General features: G+C 39.6%; 1 protein-coding gene across 3 annotated transcripts in view; it reads left to right on the plus strand.

Moving 5' to 3' along the window:
• Positions 1 to 25293, plus strand: part of KIF16B (kinesin family member 16B) — a 292796-nt gene that overhangs the window by 122705 nt on the left and 144798 nt on the right. For all 3 annotated transcript variants that reach the window (XM_008055925.1, XM_008055926.1, XM_021711308.1), the window contains exons 13-15: positions 8098 to 8217; positions 9097 to 9148; positions 10591 to 10728. In XM_008055925.1, coding sequence (XP_008054116.1) covers positions 8098 to 8217; positions 9097 to 9148; positions 10591 to 10728 — 310 coding nt within the window. The remainder of the gene's footprint in view (positions 1 to 8097; positions 8218 to 9096; positions 9149 to 10590; positions 10729 to 25293) is intronic.

Below are 25293 nucleotides of genomic sequence, written 5' to 3' on the forward strand. Positions count from 1 at the left end.
CAAGTACTGTACCATTCTACATAAGGGACTTGAGCATTCTTAGATTTTGGTATCAGCAGTATTCTGGAACCACTCCCCCGTGGATATCAAGGGATGATGTTTTTTCACCCTCCCTCTCTTTGATCAAGAAATTCCCTAAACCTATAGTATCCCTTGTTTTCTTCCTTTCTTTTTGTAGCCTGCTGAAATCTGTTTTTAACTTTGATGTTAAAGAAGCAGTTGGAGATGACATCATAGATTTCAAAGAAAATAGTAAAAAGCTAAACAAACACACAAGCCTGAAGCAGCAATGCTACCAATAAATCACTAAGAGGAAGCATATGAGAAAAGGTCATGGACTGGCTGCCAAGGAGAAGGGAAGATTGTGAAGGGGGTATTCCTAAGCCTGCACCAGAGAAACTGAATCAGTGAGAAGTCTAAAAACCCTCCACACTACCCTCAAATCTGGGGAGCAACAAATTGATTTTCCTATTCTTATTGAGGAGTAATAGCAATGGCCAATGGTGGTAACTAGGATACAGTGAAGAGCTGAGCTGACCCTTGGAAGTGAAGACCTGGTAAACACTGAGAAACTCAAGGGCGTCCTACCCTCTCCCTGCCTGTGGGAGTGGGATCCCTTTCCAATAGGGAGCAGGGAGCCCAGTAAGAGAGGGCAGGGCCTGGGATAAAATGAAGCCCTAACGGTGTCTCAGTTCAGAACTCCTGACCTGCTATCATTCCAACTAACTGGAAAACAGTGGATAGAATGCAGACTCCTCAGTCTTCTAACTAGAGAGATCACAGATATGGCAGAGCAAGCACCTGAGAGTTGCCCATCCAGTGTTGAAACATAAAGAATTTTTGGACAGACCCAACTAAGCACACATGAGATGAGGGAAGAAGTAGGGCAAAGCTATGGGTGGAAGAATGGGTGGATGGATGGATGAACAGAGAATGAAAAGATATATAAAGACAAAATGATCTCAATCTAGATGAAAATATATATTGAGGCATAGAAGGGGATTCTTTACAATTGTTTCATTACATGGAACAAAGAATGAAACATTAATTTAATAAACAAAGAAAGATGATAATAAAAGAAGAGATGAAACAGGAAAGTTTGTAAGAGCTAAAGAAAGTCTTTGAGGTCCAAACACCATCATTTCAAGGCTACTAAATAAAATCAGAAAACATCAAGGAAAAGAACAGATACCACTGAAAATAAAATTACTGAGAGAGTAAAGCCTTGATAATCTCAGTGAGCATAAATGGAATGCTTAAGATAGGAAAGCAGTTAGAAGCTGAAAGGAATACACGACAAAGAAGGTGTAATATAAGAACAATTGGTGTCCTTGAAGTGGATCATCGACAGATGAAACAAAATGGAAAATAAAACAGGACAATTTTTGAAAATAATTGAGTCTTCAAATGAGGGGAATATATTGTGTTCCAGGAAGACATAGAGTCCAGAAGGTTCATAGAGAGCTATCCTAATTAAGAGACTGAATTTCAAGGATAAAGGGAAAGTTCTTTAAGATTCCAGACAGAAAACCTAATTATCTGCCATGGACTAAAAGTCAGACTAGCATAATGTTTTCTTAGAGTAGCATTCAATTTCTGAAAACAGTGGAGCCATGTCTTTAACATTCTGAGGGCAAGTAGGTGTTGTCCAGCCCAGCATGTGGCCCCACATCAACACAGCAACAATGTGGCTCAGGTATAGAGGCAAGAGGCAATGTTTTCAAACAGGCACAAACCTGGGTAATGGAGCTTAAAACAAAAACACACATGAAAAATATGTATGAACAGTGACTATGTTTCATAATGTCTTTTCTTAACTTAGAAGAATGTTTTAGGAAATACCTCTTTGAATGGAGAAACATTTGGTTGAAATTCAACAATTACTTCGATGTACTTTCCTTCTGTTAAATTTAAATAAAATCACGTACAATTTATTTTAAAACTAAAAAGTAACTTTGCTAGAGGATGCTGTTATATTTTATAAAAATCTTCCTAGCTACCTGAATTCCTCCCCCCTCCTCACACCCACACTTAGCATGTGCCCAAGCCCTGACTAGGGCACCCCTACCTACTCCTGGACATTTGCTGTGTGCATAGTTGGGGTTGCAGAAATTTAGTGCACTTTTTTTTTTTGAGTCAGAGTTTCTGTCACCAGACGGGACATAGATCACAGTCATCTCCTGGGCTCAGGCAGTCCTTCCATCTCAACCTTCTTGCAGCTAGGACTTTAGGCGCATGTCACCACACCCGGTTAATTCTTTTTTTTAATTTTTTAAAGAGACAAGGTCTCACTATGTTGCTGAGGCTAGTCTCAAGCTGTTTGCTCACATCAGCCTCCCAAAGTGCTGGGATTATAGGTGTGAGTCACCGTGCCCCACATAATGCACTTTATGTGAGTCAAGTCTACAAAGTTCTACTAGCTAGTGAAATATGTCATTCTCTGTAGGATACATTTTCTTTTTTTTAAACATATTTTTTATTATAAAATTGTGGGGTACAGTTAAGGGTTAGGTATACAGATGTGCATCGTTCAGGCACCCTTGTTGATAAGGGGTGTCTCCCCGTTCCCAGACAGATATTGACTACTGTTAATCCCACCTCCCTTCCCCTCCCTAACCCCCATAGTTTCCCACCACTGTCAGTCCTTTTCTTGTAGTGTTATGATAGATGTTCAAGGTCCACTATGTGAATGAGAACATGTGATACTCAGATCTTTGTTTCTGTGAGAGATCACTCAGTATTATAGACTCTAGTTTCGTCCAGGTTGCTGCAAAATTCATGATTTTGTTCTTTTTTTATGGCTGCATAGTATTCCATTGTGTATGTGTACACATTTTTTAAATCCAGTCCTCTTTTGATGGAAAGCATGGTTGGTTCCAGGTTCTTGCTATTGTGAACAATGTAGCATACATTTTCACAAAAAGATTCCGACATTTAAATCTTGGCTGTTCAGAAGAAAAATGCCACTTAAAAATCACTCCCTACAGTTGCAAATAATCAATACTTATTGAGTGACTACTGTGTGCTTGGTGAAGATATATTCACCTGACTAAGTGTGAGGAAGCATAATTTCTACTTCTTGAAAGATCTTAATTTATGTGGAGTAGACACACTGCCAAAATTTTCCCAATTTTTCTAAGCAAGGTCTAGATACCAGGTAGCCTTCCCAAGAGGAAAAAAATAGGTTTTGTGTTTATACGTTTTTGTATTGGTTTTCACGTATTTATTTAAGAAGCTTGTTGCATTTTGTAAGGCATGGTACTAGACAGTAAGGGTATAGTTGTGATTAAAAGAGTTGGAATCTTAGCTTAATCTTGTAAACCACTACAGTGGCTGAGTGGCAGTTCCCTAACAAGCTAGTCCTCCTGTGGTCTTCTCCCCTGGAATCTGGGCAACCCTACCTACATGTCACTGGAACCACTGGAATGTGGCAGAAATGATTCTATGACAGCCCCATTACAGGACACATGTTTTAAATTCAGAGGTATTTCACCTGAGTAGGTGTCTGGAGCGCTTCTGAAGAAAAACAGATTGAGCATATTATTTGCAAAAGTAATGAACATGATGTTTAAAATAAGTTGATACTATGTTTTGACACTTGTAGTCTCTAGTTTCTATTTAATCCAAATAACCTTGGTTGCCAAAAACTATTTGAGTGCAAAATCATTGCAACTATACGTATGTTACTGCCTCTTTGTTTCTTTGGGACCCAATGTGTCTGGAGTTGGGGGAGGCTAGCCCGCTTTGCTATGCTAAGTACTCCATCTTATCCAAGAGGTGTTTCATAAATTATGTATAACAGTAGATGCCACTCAATAAATATTTTATACGTGATAGATATTTTTGTCTGAAATTACTTTTTCACTTGAGCAATGATTTAAACCCTCGTTTCCAGTTTTATGAGGTGACACTTTTATAATATCATGTAGTTGAATGCAGCTTGAATGTCATAGAGCTTTAGGGCAGCATTAATCATAAATTTGTCTACCCCCACTTCCAGTCCTGGAAAACTTTCCCTTAATTCAGATTTTTCCCATTATATGTGTGGAAGTGCATGCATGTGCATGTGTGTGCATATTTGTGCATGTTTATCTGCCTTCTGTGGATGGGTGGGGACCCATAAGACTTTTGACCCAATGGCACCGAAGCTATGAATTTCCACTGCTTTTCAGAGACTGAGACTTATTTCAGGGAAGAACAAAAGTGTTTTTCAATGGTTAAAAAAAAGACTATTAAACTGAACTGGGATATAGTCCAAAGCCATTTCTCTTGTTTCAGTGGGTGCTATTAAGGTTTAAAATATTGCTTTTTTTTGGTGGAAGGGAGGTTATTGTCCACTTCTGTGAAGACAGAAAACACACATGCCTCTGGACTTACAAGGGCAGTTGCTCTCCTCATGTGGCCCTGGAGGGGGGGAACGGTTCGGTTCCTTGCCAAGGGACGTATGGTCATGTGTGCAGGACTGTCACAGTTCAGAGCTACCTTCCGAGGAGGGCATTGTTTTCTGAAATGGAACTGTGGGATTAAATTCTCCCCTGTTGTGTGTGTGTGTGTGTGTGTGTGTGTGTGTGTATTTTAATCATATACTTCCCACTTGAGTTCCATGGACAGAAGGAAAAGCTTGAGTTCTGCTACTATCCAGTAGGTAGGAGTAGAGGTTGGCTTATGGAGAGTGCTTGTTTTAGCCAAGATTTGCACAGGGCTTGCTGTAGTAAGTCAGTGTTACTGAAATCTCCCTCAAAGCCTGAGGTTCCAAACCAGAAATGGGAGCCTGACTGATAAGAGGAGTAATTGAAGAACAATGACACGCTTCATTTCTTTTTCTTGAATCTAAGTTATGCATAGGTCATTTTCTCTGCATATCCATTTAATGGTTGTTAAATTAAATTGCTTTCTTTCAAGTGGTGATTTTTGTTTCTTTTTTAAACCCTCTTTTTTTTGCCACTTCATTTCATTGCCCTCTTCTTGCATGACTCCAGGTCTGCGAGTGTGAATTTGGGACTTAAATGTCTGCAGAGGCAAGGGCCTGAGGGATTTTTCCCTTTCCATCGCCCTGCTCAGAACTTCTTTAGTAACTACTTTTGCACAAGGTTTGAGTTTTGCTTTGATGGTCTAACACTAGCTTGAGGAGTTCTAAATCTATCCCTCAGTTCTAAATGGCAGTCTTTGTAGATTGTTTTAATATTTAAATGACATGTACATGTATTCATTCTAGGAATGTAAGGTGTAACAATTATGTTTGGGGCAGAGTTGGGTGTTGGAGTCACAGAGGTGTCTTTGTCACTTTGTCTGAGTGTAAGAGGGGAGAAGAGAACAGATTGTCCAGGGGTGTCTATGACCAGGAGCCCGGGTTGGTAGCTTGGAACTTGTTCTCTTCTTTTTCCCATCACACCTACAATCACAGAGTACAGTGTCATCATGCTCTTTGATATGACTAGGCCTGGACTTAGCACAGCCCACTCTCAAGACTAAAATATTTACCTTCAGTCTTCTTGGACTTGTCTGTTTCCCACCTCAGACTTCCCTAGAAACCTGATTTTAGAGGTCTTTTGTCTTGGGCCAGATAGACCTGACATTGAAACATGGGTTTGTCTCTTCCCCAAGGGTTGCCTCTAATCCGATTTCCTGCATGCCTCTGAACTCTACATCTTCCCACTCATTCCTTTGGCAAATACTATTTGAGGAGTTACCATGTGTCAGACATGAAATTAGGCACTGGGTTACATTCTAGTCAGAGGACAGGTAATAAACTTGTATGTGTATAATATATCAGATAGTATTAATTGCCAGGAGAGACACATTGGTGCTTGCTATTTTGTGTGTGGTGGTGGGGAGATGGTGTTTGAGCAGAGACCTGGAGGAAGTAGGGGACCAACTTATGTATGTGTCTAGGTTTGTCTAGGGTGTTGCTTCTCAACTGGTCCTATTTTGTCCTCCAAAGGATATTTGGCAGTGTCTGGAGATGTTTTTGGTCACAGCCTTGGGGGAGAGGTAGTGTGTCACTACCTCTCCCAGTGGGTAGAGGCAGGGGTGCTGCCATACATCCTTCAGTACATAAGAATGAAGCATTATCTGGTTCAAAATGTCAGCAATGCTGAAGTTGAGAAACCCTGATCTCGAAGAAGGAAGAGGAGGAATAGCAGTGACGGTGGAAACAGCATGATGTGCAGCCCTTAAATGGGGGCAAGCAGGCGGTTGGAGGAACAGCAGGGAGTCATGGGTTCCCTAGGGAGGACCGAGTAAGGGGAATTAGTGGCAGAAGATGGGAGTGGGGTAAGCGGGGAATGAGAGTGTGTGGAATTTTGTAAAACATTACAAAGACTTTGGCTTTTACCTCAGTGAAATGGGAGACCATTTAAAGGATCTGAGCAGAGGAGTGACCTGCCCCGTCATCCCTCTGTCTGCGGAGCTGAGCGTGTATTAGAGGTACATGAGTGGTGACCTGGGTTATTGCAGTAATCCAGGTGAAAGACGACGGTTTGGGTCAGGGATGAGTGATGCAGGTGGTTTGAGGTTGCCAGATCCTGGGCATAATTTGAGGGTAAAGTCAACACTAAATATGTAGAGTTTAGAGAAAGAAAAAAGCAATATTTGGCCATGGTCTTTGATCTGAACACCTGTAAGGAAGATTGACATTTACTGAAATGGTGTAGTTTGCAGGTTTGGGAAGCAGAGAGAATCAAAGGTTGTTTTTTTTTAGATCAGTGATCCCCAACATTTTTGGCATCAGGGACCAGTTTCATGAAAGACAGTTTTTCCATGAACCAGGAAGGGGGACAGAATGGTTTCGGGATGATTCAAGCACATAACATTTGTTATGCTTTGTAATGTATAATGAAATAATTATTGTTATTAAATCATTACTTTAATATGAGTCTGCAAGCAGTTGATTTATTATGGTCTCTGCAGTCAAACCTCACTGCTAGTGTTAATCTGTATTTGCAGCCACTCCCCAGCATTGGCATCACTTCCTCAGCTCTACCTCAGATCCTCAGGCATTAGATTCTCATAAGGAGTGCACACCCTAGATCCCTCACATAGCTCACAATGGGTTCACACTCCTATGAGAATCTACTATTGCAGCTGATCTGACAGGAGGCAAAGTACAGGCAGTAATGGGAGTGATGAGAAGTGGCTGTAAATACAGATAAGTTTCACTTGCCAGCTGCTTACCTCCTGCTGTGTGGCCCAGTTCCTAACAGCTATGGACTGGTAGCAATTCATGACCTGGGGATTGAGGACCCCTGCTTTAGATGTATTAAGTTTGAGCTGCCTATTATGGCATCCCCATAGATATACTGAATTGGGTGAGTATATATACATTGACATGGAATTTAAGGGAGAGGTCTGCCCTAGAGATTTAAACTTGAGAGTAATCAGTAGATGGCAGATAAAGTCAAGAGACAGGTGACCCTCAAGGGAGTGAGTGTAGGTAGACTTCATAGAGTGGGTTCAAGAGAGAGCAAGAGGGGAGGAATTGGAGAACTACAAGTATAGGGAACTTTTTGGAGGTGGTTTTCTCTAAAGGTGCACAGAGAAATTGGTGGTAACTGGCAGGAGGTGGTGGTGTTTGGCAGTGGAGGCCCATAGAAGATTTGTATTTAGGGTGATGGTCCCGTGAATAGAAGCTGATGAGGCAAAATGCAGAGGGTTGGGTGTCTCTGGTACAGGGGTAGCTGATGTTCAGGAAAGGCTTCCTCTCAGGACCTTGCACAGTTCAACCATGGCAGCTAAAGAGAAAAAGCCAACAATTAGAGACACATCTCGATGTTAAATGCAATAAAGGCTCTGATGAGGGAAAAAGATTACTTTGTAGTTGGGTGGTCCTAAAACTTTTCTTAAGGAAGATTGACTGTGAAGAGGCTATACATCAGGCAATGAGTTTAATTCATTTTATGTTGGGCTTTTTGTATGTTCCAACTTCACTTTACCTACCGTCTGCCAGGATTTCAACATCAAGTTTAAGGTCCATTTTTCTTGTAGTTGTTTAGATAAGAAATACAGTATTGCCCATTCTAACAATCTAAAGAGCACCTCCTATGACGTTCTCTTTTTCTAAAGTAACCTTTTCCTTTTTTTTTTCCTCTTAATTTTCAGGAACAAACTCTAGCCCTTAGGAAAGAAGGAATTGGAGTTGTGTTGGACTCAGAACTGCCTCATTTGATTGGCATAGATGATGACCTTCTGAGTACTGGAATCATCTTGTATCACTTGAAGGTAGAAACTGTTTTAGTGGAATATTCTAAGTTTGCTTCCGGTTTTCCCTTTAAACAGTAGCAAGTTTTGTTATAATACTCTATGGCCATGAATACAACTATTAAAATAAAGAATATACAACAAGTCCTTGAGCCCTTTGAGGATTTTCAACAGTTCACTGGGAGTCTTTGGTATTTGAAGTTCCCATGTTTATGTAGTTGTAAAGCTAGGCGATGAACCTCATTTGCCTTCTATTCTGTAGAATCAGTGAGAGAGGGGTAAGGAACAAAAAGGCAGACAGGCTGAGGAAGAAAAGTTACAAACTCCTCGAGCTGGAATTTTGTCACATGTGCTGCAATTTCCTGCTTCCCTAGTTAGACACAATTATAAAATTATATCTCCCGTCCATATTATTGGGCTTGGTTTGAGCAGGCTTGGTCCTGTTGAGAACACAGAATTCCATCTCAGTATCAGTAGTTGCCTCTGTGACCTTGACTTTAGTGTCCTTTTTCTGATCCTTAAAATGACAGTGGTACTGTGCTTGTGTTTTGAGGGCTCCCATAAACTATATCTTTAGACACAAAGAAACCCCTGGCCACCAGAGGAGAAACTCCAGAAAGGATAGGGACATTGGTAAGTTGACTGTCAGGGCAGTGTCACTGCATGCCAAGATGGGAGTCAGGCCATTGTGAAACAGCAGTCCCAAGAGTTGCACTGTCATTTTCCAGACAACTCAGGCATCATTCCAGAGCCTCAGGGGGCCCTCACCACTCCGAGACTGTGACTGTCTATCGTCCAGCCCCTTGGCTACCAGGTTGCTTTGGCTTAAATGAAAAATAGAGAAACAAGTCATTTCTCCTGTCCTTACTAATATGTTTTACATGACTTTTCTTCCCCCAGGAAGGTCAGACGTATGTTGGTAGAGAAGATGCTTCCACAGAGCAAGATATTGGTGAGAATCTTAATCAGTTATCTCTTCCCAATGACTCTTTAAGGTCATAGTTAATGAAAAATCTTTGGAATGACTGATTTTGAAATAATTAGAAAGAAGAAAACTCTTCTTCAAATTCAGTGTTGGACAGTGTATGCATTTCTGTAATACTGAACACAATTCAAGTGAATAACATGCAACAATTAGTTTAGTGATTACAAAGGAACTATGAATTCTTTCCCCTTCCCAACATACATTCTATACCCTGTCAGGTCTTTCAAGAGTACAGTTCCTTCAGTCACTCTGCACTTGTCACAATGGGACAGTGATTGATGGAAATATGCCAACAGACACAGATAAAGGATACGGGCCTTTTTAATGGAAAGGATACAGATACTTAACTGCACAAAGATGACAGGGGGAAGTAGGAGACATGTACCACACATACACACAAGCAGGCATGAGTTTGTGTGTTTCCCGAAAGTCTTCACAAGGCCCACCAATAGCCAGTGACTTAGCCTGTGCAGATGAGGTCCTGCTGAGCTTTAAGAGCATAACTTAGGCAGTATGTGAGTGTGGCAAGGTGGGGATTGGCAGGGAGGAATTACATAGTCTCAACTGTCTTTAGAATTGCTGGCAATGAGCCTGCTTTCTTACCAAGTGTAAGCTATTAATCAAGCCAATCCTAGCATATTCCCACATGTATTTTCTATTTACATGTAAATAGTATGAGACTGGGAGAGATGAAAATTGTTCCCAGAAGTCCCCAGGTTCACCTGTTTTTGAGTTTTGTTCTGAGCAGCTGGCCAAGAACTGTGCCTAAAGTCATGCAGGTTTATTTGGTAGATGTTCATATCTGTACCTGACTGTTCTTTAAGCAAGAACAATCCAGGCTAGGTAGGTAACCATTAGCAGATGCATGCTCCAAGAAGTCTCAGAATTGGCACAAGCTCAGGCAATGGGCATCTCAGTACAGTTTCTAGAGACCTCTTGGGCCTCCCAAAATCCATGCCGTGTCATGTTCACCTTGGGTTTGTGCTCTTGGAATACAGTGTCTTTAAGTGTGGAGATCACAGTGAGGTTTTGATCCACAGAGACCTCTTTTCCCTTCTATTTTTTTTGTGGCCTCTGAGTGGCTGGTGAAAGAAATTTATTCAGTGTCAAATAGGGCAACTCAATGGCATTCAGTTAAGGCAGTTACTCAACTATTTTCTACCCAAAGATGAAATAAGTTAACATCCAATAACTTATTCCCTCATAAAGGAGATGCCTCTAGTTCTGTTATTGGTTGCCACGAACTCCTCAAATTTTGTTTTCTCACTAAACTTGAATGGTTACTTCACAATACTTACAGGGAAAAGGAAGAATATTCAAAATATAAATAAATCTATAAGCAAATAGCTGGGAGTTACTGCAGTAGATACCACAGGGGAAATATCTTTCTCCTTTGTTTTCCAACTTAGTTCTTCATGGCCTTGACTTGGAGAGTGAGCACTGCATCTTTGAAAACGTTGGGGGGACAGTGACTCTGATACCCCTGAGTGGGTCTCAGTGCTCCGTGAATGGTATTCAGATCATGGAGGCCACACATCTAAACCAAGGTATCTGGTTTTTGATTTTCAGAGTTCTTTGTATACATTGTCGTGAGAAAACAGTTGGCAGACAATGGGAGAACACGTGCAAGTTGGAATTAGCTACTAATCAGATAAAAAAAGCTGAAGATTACTTGCTTCAGTTTGTTGTTTTCTCTTCTGTTTGACTGGAAGTCTTTATAATACTAATTGTCTTGTTGAATTAAACATGAACATATTTGTGATTGTCATAAAAGTTGTTTTGGAAATATGACATTGATAAAATTTTTAAAATTAAAAAAGTATCCTTCAGATGCAAAATTGTAGTACAATAGTTTCTTTTAATAATTTTATTTCTGTTAGTCATATTCTTTTAATGCATAATTATACATAGTGGATTTGTTATCATTTCTATTTTTTATTTTGAAATAATGTTAATATTATAGAAAGGTTGCAAGAATAGTACCAATAACTTACTAATTTCATAATTATTTGAAAACAAATGGTGCCCCATCATCCTTGAATACCTCAGTGTTCATTTCCTTGAAACCATGACATCCACGTTGGGATACTAGCACACTAAGTTTCTGCCATCTGATCCTCAGACCCCATTCAGGCTTCTCCATTTGTCCCACCAACATTCTTTATGGTGCCTCTATTCAGTCTGGCTTCCCATATGGCATTTTGTTGCCACGTTTCTCTAGTCTTTTTCTGGAGCAGTTTCTTGGTCTTTCACTTCTGAAAGACTTTGGCAGTTCTGAAAACAGCAGGTCAGAAATGATGTAGAATGTCCCTCCATATACATGTTGGATTTGTCTACAATTCCTCAGGGTTAGACTGATATGCATTTTTGACAGGAGTGTCAGAGAAATGACACTGTTTTTTCTCATATCTCATTGCATGATTTCTGCTTGTCCCCTTGCTGGTGATGTCTGTGTTGTTCACTCAGTTAAGGTGAAGCTTATCAGACTTCCTCACCATGAAGTTACTCTTTCCTTCTTTGTTCTAATAAGTATATAGGAAGATACTTTGAGATCATGAATATTCTATTCTTTAACATACTTTCACCCACTGGTTTTAGTGTCCATTGCTGGGGTTGTTTTTTGTTTGTTTGTTTACTTGTTTTAGTAGAATTAATAATTATTTGGATGTTGCCAATTGGTGATTTTTTAATTTCATCATTTTTTCTACATAAGCCTTTTTATTGTAAGTAAAAACTTTGTCTTGCCATTTATTTATTTAAATCAGTAGGGTAACACAGCTTGCTGTTGTATTTACTAGGTTTCGATCTGTCTTTGACATTATTTCCTTACTCAGATTGTCCCCGATTTGACTGCTGGGAGTTCTTCAAGCTGGTGTTTTTGTCCTTTGGCTTGTCCTCATTGTTCTGTGAATGCTTCCTTACTTTCTGACACAAGATATTTCAGGCTTGTGTTGTGATTTTTGGAACTAACCAGTTCTGCAAGGAGCCCTTGTTCCTTTTAGTGGAGAATGGTATTTAGAAACCAAAGTGTGGTCATTGCTATTGGGGGGTGTCACAGTTTCCATGTCGTCTCTATGAACAGAGCTGGGGAAAATGTGTGTGTGTGTGTGTGTGTGTGTGTGTGTGTGTGTGTGTGTGTGTACAACCTTTGCAATTATATTTATTTCTATATCTATTTAAATCGCTATACTGAAAAATCTATGTTTCAGTATCTATATGACTAACCAGGAGTTTGCACCGATATTCCAAGACCTCTAATCCCACCCAATACCAGAGAGTTCATTCTGTTTCTCGCCCTCTCTTTACTCATGGCTCTCTTTTCTGACTATGGTGACCCTGGCTTCCATCGTGTAACCAATATCCTGTTTCTCCTGCTCCCTCCACATACAGGAGGTGAGCATGGCCATGCAGTTCAAGAGGTGAACATGCCTATACTGGCCACCATTGCCTTACCCTTCCCAAAGGGCAGAACCCTTCCCAGCCTGTGCCATGTGCCTCCCCTCCCATGCTGACACCTGCTTTACTCTTACTGCCAGATGACTTTTGGACTGAATTTTGTAAAAACGAAGGAAAGAAAGATACTGGCATATCTTAAACCCCCCTTTGTATATTGTAGGTAGTCTTTATAATTTGTAATGGTTGTGTACTATGTAGTTGTATCTGTTGTGACATAGGAATTGGACAGATGGGGACTGGAAAGCCTGCAGTTTATTGGTGTTAGCCAAGCCTGTAAGCAGAAGTCTCTTGCAAGAAGTTGCTTCAGAAATGAAGGACATATGGCATTGACCAGGGGCATCATACTTTTAGAGGAGGTGCATAGAGTTCATCAAATGTGTTCTAAATGCACCCAGTGGATCACCCACTCACGTACCCATCCACACATCATCCACTCACCCATTGGTTTCTCTGTCTTTTACGCTTAATATTTTTCAGTGTCAAGGTAAGTTGAGCTTGGGAAATACCTGAATACCCTGAAGCTGGCCAGGAAGATCAGACATGAGCAGTTGCAAATGGCCATCCTAAACCGAGGACACAGTGAGTGCCCAGTGATCATCACCAAAGTAGCATTTCTTGCTTTTTTGCAATCAAGACAGGGGCTCTGGCAATATGGGATGGAGAAGCACATTGTTTTCTGGGGGCAGTGTTTGTCATACTAAGAGGCTGTCTCTTCCTTGAGCCAGAAAGTCCCCATAATTGGTTGGCAGATAAGAGGTCACCATGTAGGGCTCTTCAGTGGTAGTCCTTGCTTGGGAATTCATAGGCCCTTGACTGACAGCAGGGGTTATTGGAGGATACACAGTTAAACAGGCGACCCTACCAGTGAATAATGCACGTAAAGTTTAGACTGCAACGTGTTTGTTCTGTTAGGGCCGCAGGTGGCCCTACTGTTCCTCCAGGCAGCAGGTGCTGGTACACGGGTTACGGTCAAGGTGAGCAACAGTGTCCCCTTGCCCCGGGGAGAGGAATAAGTATAGAAATCATACACATAATGCACACACAGTGGAAATTTCTGTATTGACTGAATGCATCTACCTTGGTTAACTCAGAGGGAGGTCTTTGTTATGATGAGTGTGTTTATTGTTCCTGGATTTTTTCAAAGGCTTGTACTTGTTTTCAAAAGCATCCTTAATACATGAGTAGGACAGTTTCACTATTGACTTCCAGAATTGTGGGAAATAAAACGTGTACTTTTTCCCTGATTAATTTGAGTGTGTACTTCATATAACCTTATAATTCCTTATAGCCACTTTATCATTTTTGATTTAGCTATTTTCCCAATGTTATGGTGTTTTCTATTTAAATATAATTTTGTTACTTTTTAAATCTACTTTTCATTTGCTTTAATCTACCATTCTTTTCTTTGTGGCTTCTTTGATAACTTTAAATTCTAACACAGAACTAGTAAACATTTGGTTTTATTTTCTGTTATTTTTTCTCCGATGATTTAAAATTTGGGTTTTTTCAGGATTTTTGTTTTAAAATACATAATTGTTTAATACATCTGGGGTTCATCGGTTTATAAAGTATAGCTCTAATTTAACTGAATTTTATAATTTTCCTCCCCATATTTGTATACCATTTATTTTAACTTTGCCCCACTTTATACCTACTTTCCTTTTGAAGAAACTTATTTTACCAAAAATGAAAACACACATAGCATTTTATACATTTCTTAGCTTTCTACTTTGTTTTTTTTTTGTTTTTGTTTTTTTTTTTTTTGAGTTGGAGTCTCACTCTGTCACCCATACTGGAGTGCAGTGGCCACTCCCGGCCACCGCAGCCTTGACCTGCTGGGCTCCGGCGATCCTTTTGCCTCAGCCTTCCAAGCAGCTGGAACTACAGGCGCATGCTACCATGCCCGGCTAATTTTTTTTTAATTTATTGTAGAGATGAGATCTCGCCAAGTTGCCCAGGCGGGTCTTGAACCCGCAGTCTCAGGCAATCCACTCACCTCAGCCTCCCATAGGCGTGGGAATACAGGCTGAGCCACCGAGCCTGGCTTAGCTTTCTATTTTGTTCTAGTACTCTGTGTGTCTACTTTTATATTAGTATCACACAATTTCTTTTTTTTTTTTTTTTTTGAGTTGGAGTCTCATTCTGTCGCCCAGACCGGAGTGCAGTGGCCGCTGCCAGCCACCACATCCTCGACCTGCTGGGCTCCAGTGATCCTTGTGCCTCAACCTTGCGAGTAGCTGGAATTAGAGGTGCGCGCTACCATGCCCGGCTGATTTTTTGATTTATTGTAGAAATGAAGTCTCGCTGCCCAGGCGGGTCTGGAACCCGCGGGCTCAGGCAATCCACTCACCTCAGCCTCCCAAAGGCGCGGGATTACAGGCTGAGCCACCGAGTCTGGCTTTATATCACACAATTTCAATGCTTATTATTTTATGTTTACATCTCTACTCTCATCTGAGTTTCTGTTTGCTATTCATGACTTAGTATTTTAAAAGAATTTTAGAATAGTTTTGTTGTGTTATAATTCCTTTGAAGAGTTAGATTCTAATTTCATTTCTTGCATTTTTGAAAAATATATTTCCATCTTGGGACTTCTGCCTATACAATATTCCTGTTGTATTTGAATTTTCATCTATTTCTTTCAACAGAATGTTGAAGGTTGATAATATATATCTTTGTTAAACTGTGTTTAGTTATTTGTACAAAATTCCAAACATGGTTGTATACAATTGGGATTAATTTGAGGGAATTCTTTAGAATAAGTAGTTGTTGAATCACAAATAGCGCACAAAGGTTAATTCTGGCCGCTGGATCCGCCCAGCTTTGTTGCTCTAATTTGACCTCCTTCTTGATAGTTGACTGCCAGCCACTTTCCTAGGAGCTCCCAGTGCTCCCTTCACCTACTGCCCTGGCCACTTGATGCTGAGTGGATTACAGTGATCACCCTTCCTGTTGTGTTATGGGTTAAATCGTCTCTCGTGGATTTGCCTAGAAGCTAACTGCTACATGTAATGATACTTGTATGAGAAATTCAGTTCTGAATTCCAAACAACATACTGAAAAAAGGAGCTTTTAGAGCACATACTGTTTAATACAAGTACTGCCTAGAACTGAACGTTTCATTTAGGGGTTACCCTTCGACCCTTCCCCATAAAAAATTGTTAGCTTATTTACTTAGTTAAAGAAATCGTCTATATAGTGATGATTATTTCTCTAATTCTCTTGTGTTTGAGGCATGGTATGTAAATATCTCCCATATATAAATATCTCCCATGCAGTATTATTAAGTAGTTTTTTTTATCTTAAACTTTTACCTTTTTTTATCTTAAACTTTTACCTAAATTGAAAGTTCATTTAAATAATATGCCTATTCTGGTTAATGATTCAGGTTAGGAACTAAATTTTTGATTTTCATATTGAAGAAAGGACTTTTCCTAAGAAAGTAGTGGTACTAATTGGCATTGAAGGTTAATTGTCAGAATTGTCTTTCCCTGAGGGATGCTCTTAATTGGTTTATTACCATGGTGCCTTGATTTGCAGATCTTATGGCTTGAGCTCCTCTGGCATTCTGCTGTGCTACTGAACAGTTTTCTCAATATCAATATCGCTGTTAATGGAATTGACATATAATACTATGTTTGAAGGTGTTAAAACACTGCTCACTGAGTATAAATGTCATTAGCAAGTCTTAGGACAGTAAAATGCAAGATGAGTTTGTGTTTCTAGGCATTACATGAGGCAAGATGGTAACTTCTTAAAAAAATTACACATACTCTGAGACAAGTATCTCAATAAAGGAAAAACGTTGGTAGTCCTTCAGAAATTAAGGATTAGAATTCTTGATCTAACCTTTCTTGATGTTTGTGGACTATTAACAAGAGTACTGGAATACATTTTCTTTTTTCTTTTTTTTTTTTTTTGAGTTGGAGTCTCACTGTGTTGCCCAGGCTGGAGGGCAGTGGTATGCTCACAGCCACCACAGCCTTGACCTTCTGGGCTCAGGCGATCCTTCTGCTTCAGCCTTCCAAGTAGCTGGAGCTATAGGCACATGCCACCATGCTCGTCTAATTTTTGATTTATTGTAGAAATGAGGTCTCGCCAGGTTGCCCAGGCTGGTCTCGAACCCACAGGCTCAGGCAATCCTCTCACCTTGGCCTCCCAAAGTGCTGGAATTATAGGCATGAGTCACCGTGCCCAACCTGGAATACATTTTCAAACACAAAATGATATGATATGTTGTTTGTAGTTTAAAAAATATATAGTAAAAATACAAAGATGTGAATGTGACTGATACATGCCTATATTAGAATAGTGTTTAGCCACTGGAGAAGAAGGAGGGGTTTGATCATACTGGGCTACAAAAGGGTTTTTCACTATATTTGTAAGGCTTTTTTAAAGGAAAAAATGAGGCTAAAACAAAAACAAAACAAAACATATGGACTTCTTGAAAACATTGTAAATGGGGAACAAGATTAAATGCAGCAGCAACTATCTTGACTTTTACCCATGAAATAATTTTTGAAGTAAATTGCGTGTCACATTTCTGCACAGTCCTGCCTTCACTTAGTTAACATCTACAAAGTCAAATCTTCTGAATTATCAGATGGTGGCTATCTTGAAGTTGAATCTTGGGTAGCTATATAGCTGCCATACTGGATCAGTCTCCACCCCTAACCTCCCCTCCAAAAAAAGTTACAGCAGACCTTTCATTATCATTCATGCTCACATTCATGCTTTATTTCTCTGCACCTTGAATAGTTATAACTTAATAATGTGTGTACTATTTCATCTCTTTAACTCTTCAATCCAGGCGTGATCATCCCTGCAGCCAATCATGAAGTCTAGGTAATCCTGGTCTTGCACACCTGTTGTCCTCATCCAAGTTTCTGGTTAACTGAAATGGTTATTTTGCTAGGCTCCTTCCTGACTGTCTCTTGGTCCTCAAAATGGATTTTACTGGACTGGATCCATGCAAGGCATAACAGAAAGAGACCTTTAGAGCAGATCTAAGTAGCATTTCCCTTGGTAGAAGGAAAAGGTGTTAAGAACACAGAATGTAGGTAGATGGTAACTCAAGTCACAATGATTTCTAACTGTATTAACTCCACACTTGACTAGATTCCTGGTTTACCCTGCTATACCAGCAGCTTCCTACCTTTTCACTGCCAGTTTCCAATTTATTGCTGATATTTGGTATTTAGTGATCTCTTTTCTTTTCTTTCTTTTTTTTTTTTCGTACATTGCTATTCATCTGGAAATGTGTTAGGCTGTCCCATTAAAAAACACTGGTAGTAATTACCACTTCCTTGTCTAAATTACTTAACACACACGTAAATGCCAACTAATAGGAAATTTATCTAAATTTAGCAGCTTGTCACTATCAGGGCAGATTCTTTACCTTTGTCAGTTAACTGCCTTCTGTCAGATTGCATAAACTGTTTCACCTGCCTTAAATAACAAGAAATGTTTTCATCTGGTAGTAGTGTCCTACTAAAATGGAAAACCTTGGCTAGTATTGTGAGCATTAATTGTGATGAGGTATATGATGTATGTTACCGAAAGCCTGGCATATCAAGTTTTTCTCCTCTTTCTTTTTGAGTTCTTCTAGAAACAGTGTATGGGGGTATGGAGTGTTATATCTAACATGCTCTTCGACTGGTGTGTTCTTCAAAGCTCAGTTCCCCTCCCTCCCATGATTTCATAGAAAAACTCCAAGGAAAGAGGAGGCAGTTGTTAGAGAAGAAAGCATATGAATTTGGCCATGATGTCTAGTTGTAATTCAAAAAGTATTTCAGCATTTATCCTGTAATCGCGAGGAACTATTATCTCTTATTTTAATTATTATTGTTAGGTCAGTGGCAGTGCCATAGGTTGATGCAAAGAATTTCACAGAAATTAGATTAGGAAAGATAGTTTATTTAGAAAGCAGATTGGAGAGTGAGAGAGAGAGGGTGAATTTACTTCTCACGGGGGAAAATGGGGCTAGGCATATGAAGGAAACATGATGGCAAGTACTTGAGACTGAATGCTTTTAAAGTTTACCTTTGGAGGGGCAGGTTGCCATGGTGATGGGGTGGTGGTCTGTTTTATATCACAAAGGGGGCAGGTAAGCCAAGGAACTGTTGCCATGGTGATAGGGTGGCGGTCTATGTCATGTAGGTCATGAAGGGCTGATCACAGTAGATTATGTCAGCTTGGCTCTTCATGGCAGAAAGACAAACACTTTAGACAGAAAGGTAATCAGTACAAAGCATGCTGGGGGAGGGTTATAAAACAATCATCAGTGACTACCTCTGGTAAACCAGTTTTGTCTCCCTTAGTCATTAGAGGATGGGTTAAAATAAGCTGCTGACTAAAGTTGCTTTATTTTGACTTTTTGCTCTTTCAATTATTATTTTTTCTTTTTCTTATAATGGGTTATTTCAGAGCTGATAGTTGTTAAATGTAATTAATTTTTCCATTCAAGTAAGTGGACTTCTTTGGTCTTCTTGGTGGTTTGTCAGATCCATTGAATGTTAATCTCTCTTTTTAGAAGCACTATAGAAATGGCATCTGGGAAATTTATACTTAGGTGCATTTGAATATGTTATGCTTGAGTGCCAAAATATATTTGTATCTATTCAAGTACTCAGAAAGAGGGAACAGATGATTGTCTGTGGAGTGAAGCTGAGAAGACTTTGATAAAATTTTCATCTGCTAGAGGGCTGCTGAAGTTGTTCAGTGACAAATTAAAAAAGAATTTTAGTGGAACTAGAAAGGAGAATAATCTCCCAGCAGTTTAGCCAAGGTATCCAGTTAGTGGCAGAGACCTTTTATGCACTACAGAAAGTCAGTAGATATCAGTATCTTCTCCCTACTCTATTCTTCACCTTCACTTGCCCCTAAGCACTCATTTTATGTCTTCCTTAAATTAAAGACCCAAACATTTGACACCCATCACTGGTATATGAGCTGATTCAACAGATATTTTTGAATGTCCAAAACCCTAACCATGCTTAAAAGACTATACCCAAAACTAGCAGTTCTCAAAATGTGTCATCAACATCAGCGTTAGCTGGGAGCTTGTTAGAAATGCAAATTCCTAGGCCACATCCTAGACCTACTGAATCAGGAAATCTAGGGATGAGGCTCAGCAATCTGGATTTTATATCTGTGATTCTGATGCATGCTTGAGTATCACAGCAGCTGACCAAGCTAATCACACTGGAGTTAGTGTATTGGTGCCCCAGACTTCAGACTTCAACACACAAGACAACCATTTGTCAATCTCTTTAACCTCTTTCTTCTCTTGTTTGGCTCATCACATCTGTTTTTCTTGATCTCTCTTCCTTTTTTCTTTCTTTCTTTTTTTTTTTTTAAGAGACGAGGCCTTGCCAAGTTGCCTAGGCTGGTGTTGAACTCCTGGACTCAGACAGTCCTCTCGCCTCGGCCTCCCAAAGTGCTGGGATTACAAATGTGAGCTACTGCGCCTGGCCTTCTCCTTTTTAAATTCATCTTCAGCTTTACATCTCACATGGTGGCTTTACAATGTGTCTTGGCATGGTTTTCTTGGAATTAACCTGCTTGAGTTTTGGTTTTCTCGGAGTTAACCTGCTTGAATTCACGGGCATATGTCTTTCTCTAGATTTGGGAAATTTTCAGTCATTATTTGTTAAACAAAAACTTTTATACTGCACTATATTCTTTCCTCTCTCATCCTGGGTCTTCAATTAAATATAAGTTAGATATTTTATTATTGTCTTATAATTTTCTGAGGCTCTCTTTACTTATTTTTGTTTCTTGGTAAATTGTTCTCTTTGCTTTTCAGATTGGATAATCTCAGTTGATCTGCACTCAAGTTCACTGACTTTTTCTGTCATCTCCATTTTGCTTTTGAACCCAACCAATGAGTTTTTTACATTTTGGTTACTGTGTTTCTCAGTTTTGATATTTGATTCTTCTTTATATCTTTTATTTGTTGAAATGTTTATTTTTCCATTTATTTCAAGTGTTGAAACAATTATTGGGGCATTTTTATAGTAGCTTGTTTAAGGTATTTTCTTAAAATTTTATTTTAGGCAGGACGTGGTGGCTCACACCTGCAATTTCAGCACTTTGGGAGGCTGAGGTGGGAGGATTGTTTGAGTTCAGGAGTTCCAGACCAGTGTGGGCAACAAAGTGTGATCTTGTCTCTACACACATATGCACACAGCCTGGGCAATGGTGTGTGCCTGTAGTCTCAGCTACTCAGGAACCTGAGGCAGGAAGACTGCTTGAGTTTGAGGCTGCGGTTAGCTATAGTCACACCACTGTACTTTAATTTGGACAACAGAAGGAAACCCTGTCTTTAAAATAATTAGATTTAAGGGGTACATGTACAAGTTTGTTACATGAGTATATTGCATGATGATGATATTTGGGCTTCTATTGAGCCTGCCTCCCCAGTGGATTTAAAGTCTTGGTCAAATAATTCGAACATCTCTGTCATCTCAGCATTAGCATCTGTTGATTGTTTTTTGCCACACAAGTTGAGATCTTATGCTGAACAATAATATTGGATTGTATCCTAGACATTTTGAATTTTATATTGTAAGATTCTGGGTCTTGTTTAAATCCCATGGGGATTATTTATACTCTGTGTTTTAGCTGTTTGCCTGGTGAATCTAGGCCATGAGCTACAGTGAGCCTCTGTGGGTTGTGTCTGCAGTTCTAAGGCTGCATCAGTGCTCAGTGCCTTTGCGGTACTGCCCCACCTGCCATGAACTAGCCAGCCATTAGTCAAGCTGGGACCTGGGCAGTGGTCTCTTAGTTCACTTCTCAAGGTCTTAGCATGCCAGTGAGGATCAGATTCTGTATGTACAGGTGGGGTGAGCCCAGGAACTAGTAAACAACTCCATGAGGACACTTTCTCAAACATTTCTCTCTTTACCATCTCCTGAACACTTTTCAGTTCCCTTGGGTCTCTCCTTTTCTGTCCTCCAGCTGGAAACCTAAAACTTTATTTATTCCACTCTTTCATGTACTTCCTGTGCATGTGCTCATGTCCAGGGTCAAGAAGCGATAGAGAAAGAAAAATTAAAGGAACAGGAATCTGCTCTACCCTCTTGGGGGAACCACAGCTCCTCTGATTGGAGATAAATATTCCCCTTTCTCATGGGCTCCCTGCTGCCACCACTGCTGCCAAGTATCCCTCTGCCCCTCCTTTAACCTGAACTAGAAGGCTTCTCCTGATGTTCTCTCTTTTGTATTGATGTCTATTTTGGGGTTTCTTCCTAGATCAAGCCAGGAAACACTGGAAAACAAAACCAAACAAAACAACACTGGAAAAAAAATCACTGCTAGTTCAGTGGTGCTTTGAATCCTGGTCTTCTTCAATATACCTGCAACCATCTACTTTCCAGGGCCCTCAAACAACTGCTGCATGCATTCTCTCCAGGCTGTAGCTACATTCAGTGTGAGAGACAGGATGGACGGTGCTTGTTCCAGCTTTTGAAGAACTAAACTCCTCTTAGAGGGTGACTTTAGATGACTAGAAAGGGGGGAATTCACCCAAAGTTGAACTCCAAAGTGAAAGAATGTTTTTATCCTAATGGCACATGTTGAAAAGTGACTTAGACATACTCTGACCGAAGTGTGTAATAAAGAAATGGCTAAGACTAGAAAGGTTGGGGATGAGAAGTAAGAGTAGTGAGGCCTAGGCTGTTGAATTATTGGCAGGTCATAGGGCTCTTAAGTCCTAGACTGGCTGCATGAATTTTCTGTGGAAGGTAAAAGGTAGTCAGTGATCCACCACTCAGTAGGTGAACAATACAGGCTGAGTGCTGAAGGACAATGCAGTGTGGGTTTAGCTTGAAGGAAGACTTGTAGATGAACAGCACGGAAAAGGGGTTGAAGGTAAGAGACTGTTGGAGCTGAGGGATGAGGGAGAAGGAAGGCGTTTTGTAAGAACTATTTTGAAAGGAACAGTAGGATATTGGAGTATGTAGTAGCCTATAAATGAACAGTTGACATTGTTACTGACAGTGAGTAAGTAGTTGCTAACAAAAATATGAACTACTGAGATGGATGGCGAGAAGTTACTAATGGTGTGACTGGTTGTATAATGGCTTCCATTCGGTACTTTGGAATTCATCATGTGACTATCTTCTGTCTTGAATTGCCCTCTAATCATTTCACACTTTCTACATTTTCTTTCAGAAGGACTGAACGATTTCATAACCAGATGCTCTTTGACTTATGATGGGGTTACATCCTGATAAGCCCATCATAAGTTGAAAATATCAAAAGTCACAAATGCATTTAATATACTAACCTACTAAACATCATAGCTTAGCCTCACCTACTGTAAACATGCTCAGAACACTGACATTGGCCTACAGTTGGAGAGAGTCATCTAACACAAAGCCTGGTTTATAATAGAGTATTGAATATCTCATGTAATTTATTGACTACAAGTCTGAATGCACATCGCTTCCATACCATCATAAAGTTGAAGAATCAGACCCAGTGTAAATTGGGGACCATCTGTACTCTTTTTTTGTTTCTCTCATGAGATTTTAAGAAGAAAAAAATTAGCTCCTACTCACCCCCTGGCTCACCCACACACATATCTAAAAATGTCTTTAGGGTTGGAACTGGTACATCTTGAATTTTCCAAAGTTCTACACTCAACTCAGGCACACAGTTGAGCAAATCATTCTTGATGGATTATTTGGCTAGAAATCTCAATAGCAAAGATTGAAAATCAATTTTCTTTCTTCTCTAGAGTCCCAGAATCTCAGTGTGCAATTTTCACTTTACTAAGGGTAAATGGGTGTTGAAGTGACTTATCTAAAGCAGGAAATTGTAAATCTATATTTGAATTGTAAGCATTGAAAAGGAAGAGAAGGAGCCTATATGGTTTTGGTAAGGTGTCATGTGCAGTTATACACTTCAGAAATACTCATTGGTGATCTGATGGCATGTCCTGATACTGACTCCTGCTGCCTTTAACACCATGTGCCTATCATTCATTCCCAAGCCCATCATCTACACTGAGACGTGTGTCTAGCCTGAATTTCTTTGATATTTATGGGAAATTTTCTTACCCACCACAAACACCATGTCAGATCTTAATCTTCCCTATGTAGATATCTGAAGTCATTTTTGACATAGAGGAAAATGACTATAATTCTAGTGTACTAAGTAATAAAATCTGTCACCAAGTTTAAGACCCTAGGCCATATTACTTAATCTGTTCTTGAGTACTGGCATCTGTTTGTGGAAATTAGACTTCCTTTTATCAGGTTCTCAAATGGCACCATCATCATAACTTATTTTAATATAAATAAACATTTTAAATAGGAAAGAAAATGATCACACACAGGCAAGTTCCTTTTTGTTTGAATCAGGCAATAAAATCAGACTCTTACCTGGCCTTCCTCGTTTCAACCTCTCATTCAATACCATTTCAGAAAATTACATGTTCCTGGCAGAGTTTGGCTTTTCCAACTGTCACATCTAAAATGAAAACCTCTCTTTCACTGAGCATGCTTTAGTAATGCATTATAGCCTGTCTGTGTGAGTGTGGGGGGAGCCGGGAGATACTTTCTAAAGTAGTTAACGTGCAGAGCTAGGAGCCCAGAGGCAGAATTACAAAGGACCTTCCATTTTTATTGCCACAGTGGCCTCTAAGCTGTGGAACATGCACTTTTGGGAAAACAGTCATCTCATATATTTGTATTAATTGTAATCCAGAATGAAATAATTAGTGTATCATCACCTCAGAAATAGGCATTCACATGACAACATTTAATAGGGAAAAATATGTTGGTTTATACAAATAATATACAGCAGCAGAATCAGAAAAATCTCATAAAAATTGAGGAGGGTAATTAAGGGTGATACTAATGATTATTGTCCTGTACTCCTTAGAAATCACTAGAAATGTTTACAAGGTTTTTTAAAAGCTTACTTGAAATATTAAATTAAAAATTCTCATGTGAAACCAGCATTCACTGGTCTCGCAATTCACAGAGATTTAAATGAAACTTTGCTTTTCTTTAACAAATGCCTTTGTCTCCCCTTTTACAATGTCATTTTCCCTTCATTCCTTTTTAAGATCAGTTGGAATTTTTCTGTCTTCAGGTATTTAACAAGCTCTGAAATAATCTCAAAGAAGCCATCGTCTGTTTCAAGGAGGTTTAGACATACTCTCAAAATTATGAATTAAGTTTATCATAAAAAGTCCATCTGCTGTGATTAATCACACTAACCTCAGATCAAGAAGTTTATAGTTAAAAAGAATTTGCGATGTGGAAGGAACCTTAGAACTTATCCAGTTTGATGTCTAGATGAGGAAAGAATTCTGGGGAGGATAAGCAGTGACTTCAACATCTAAGATTCAAACATCTAAGATTTCCAGGCAGGACACACTTTCCAGGTTTCATTCATTCATTCATTCATTCCCCTGTTCCCTTATTGCTTTTTAAGTATATTCATAAGTTTTCTTTGAACAAACACAAAATAAAATATCTTGTAGGATCTATCATGCCTCTCTGGCTGCTACCAACTCTGTCTTCTTTTCATTTATAGCCTTCTTGAACGAGTTGTCTGCACTCAGTAGATTTACATAGCCTTGCCTCTCATGCACTACTCAATCCCTTCCCTCTGGCATCTGGCCTCTACCAAGACAGCTC

Source organism: Carlito syrichta, unplaced genomic scaffold (assembly GCF_000164805.1).
Source record: "Carlito syrichta isolate Samal-C Ts95f unplaced genomic scaffold, Tarsius_syrichta-2.0.1 Scaffold302032, whole genome shotgun sequence".
Classification (NCBI taxonomy): Eukaryota; Metazoa; Chordata; class Mammalia; order Primates; family Tarsiidae; genus Carlito; species Carlito syrichta.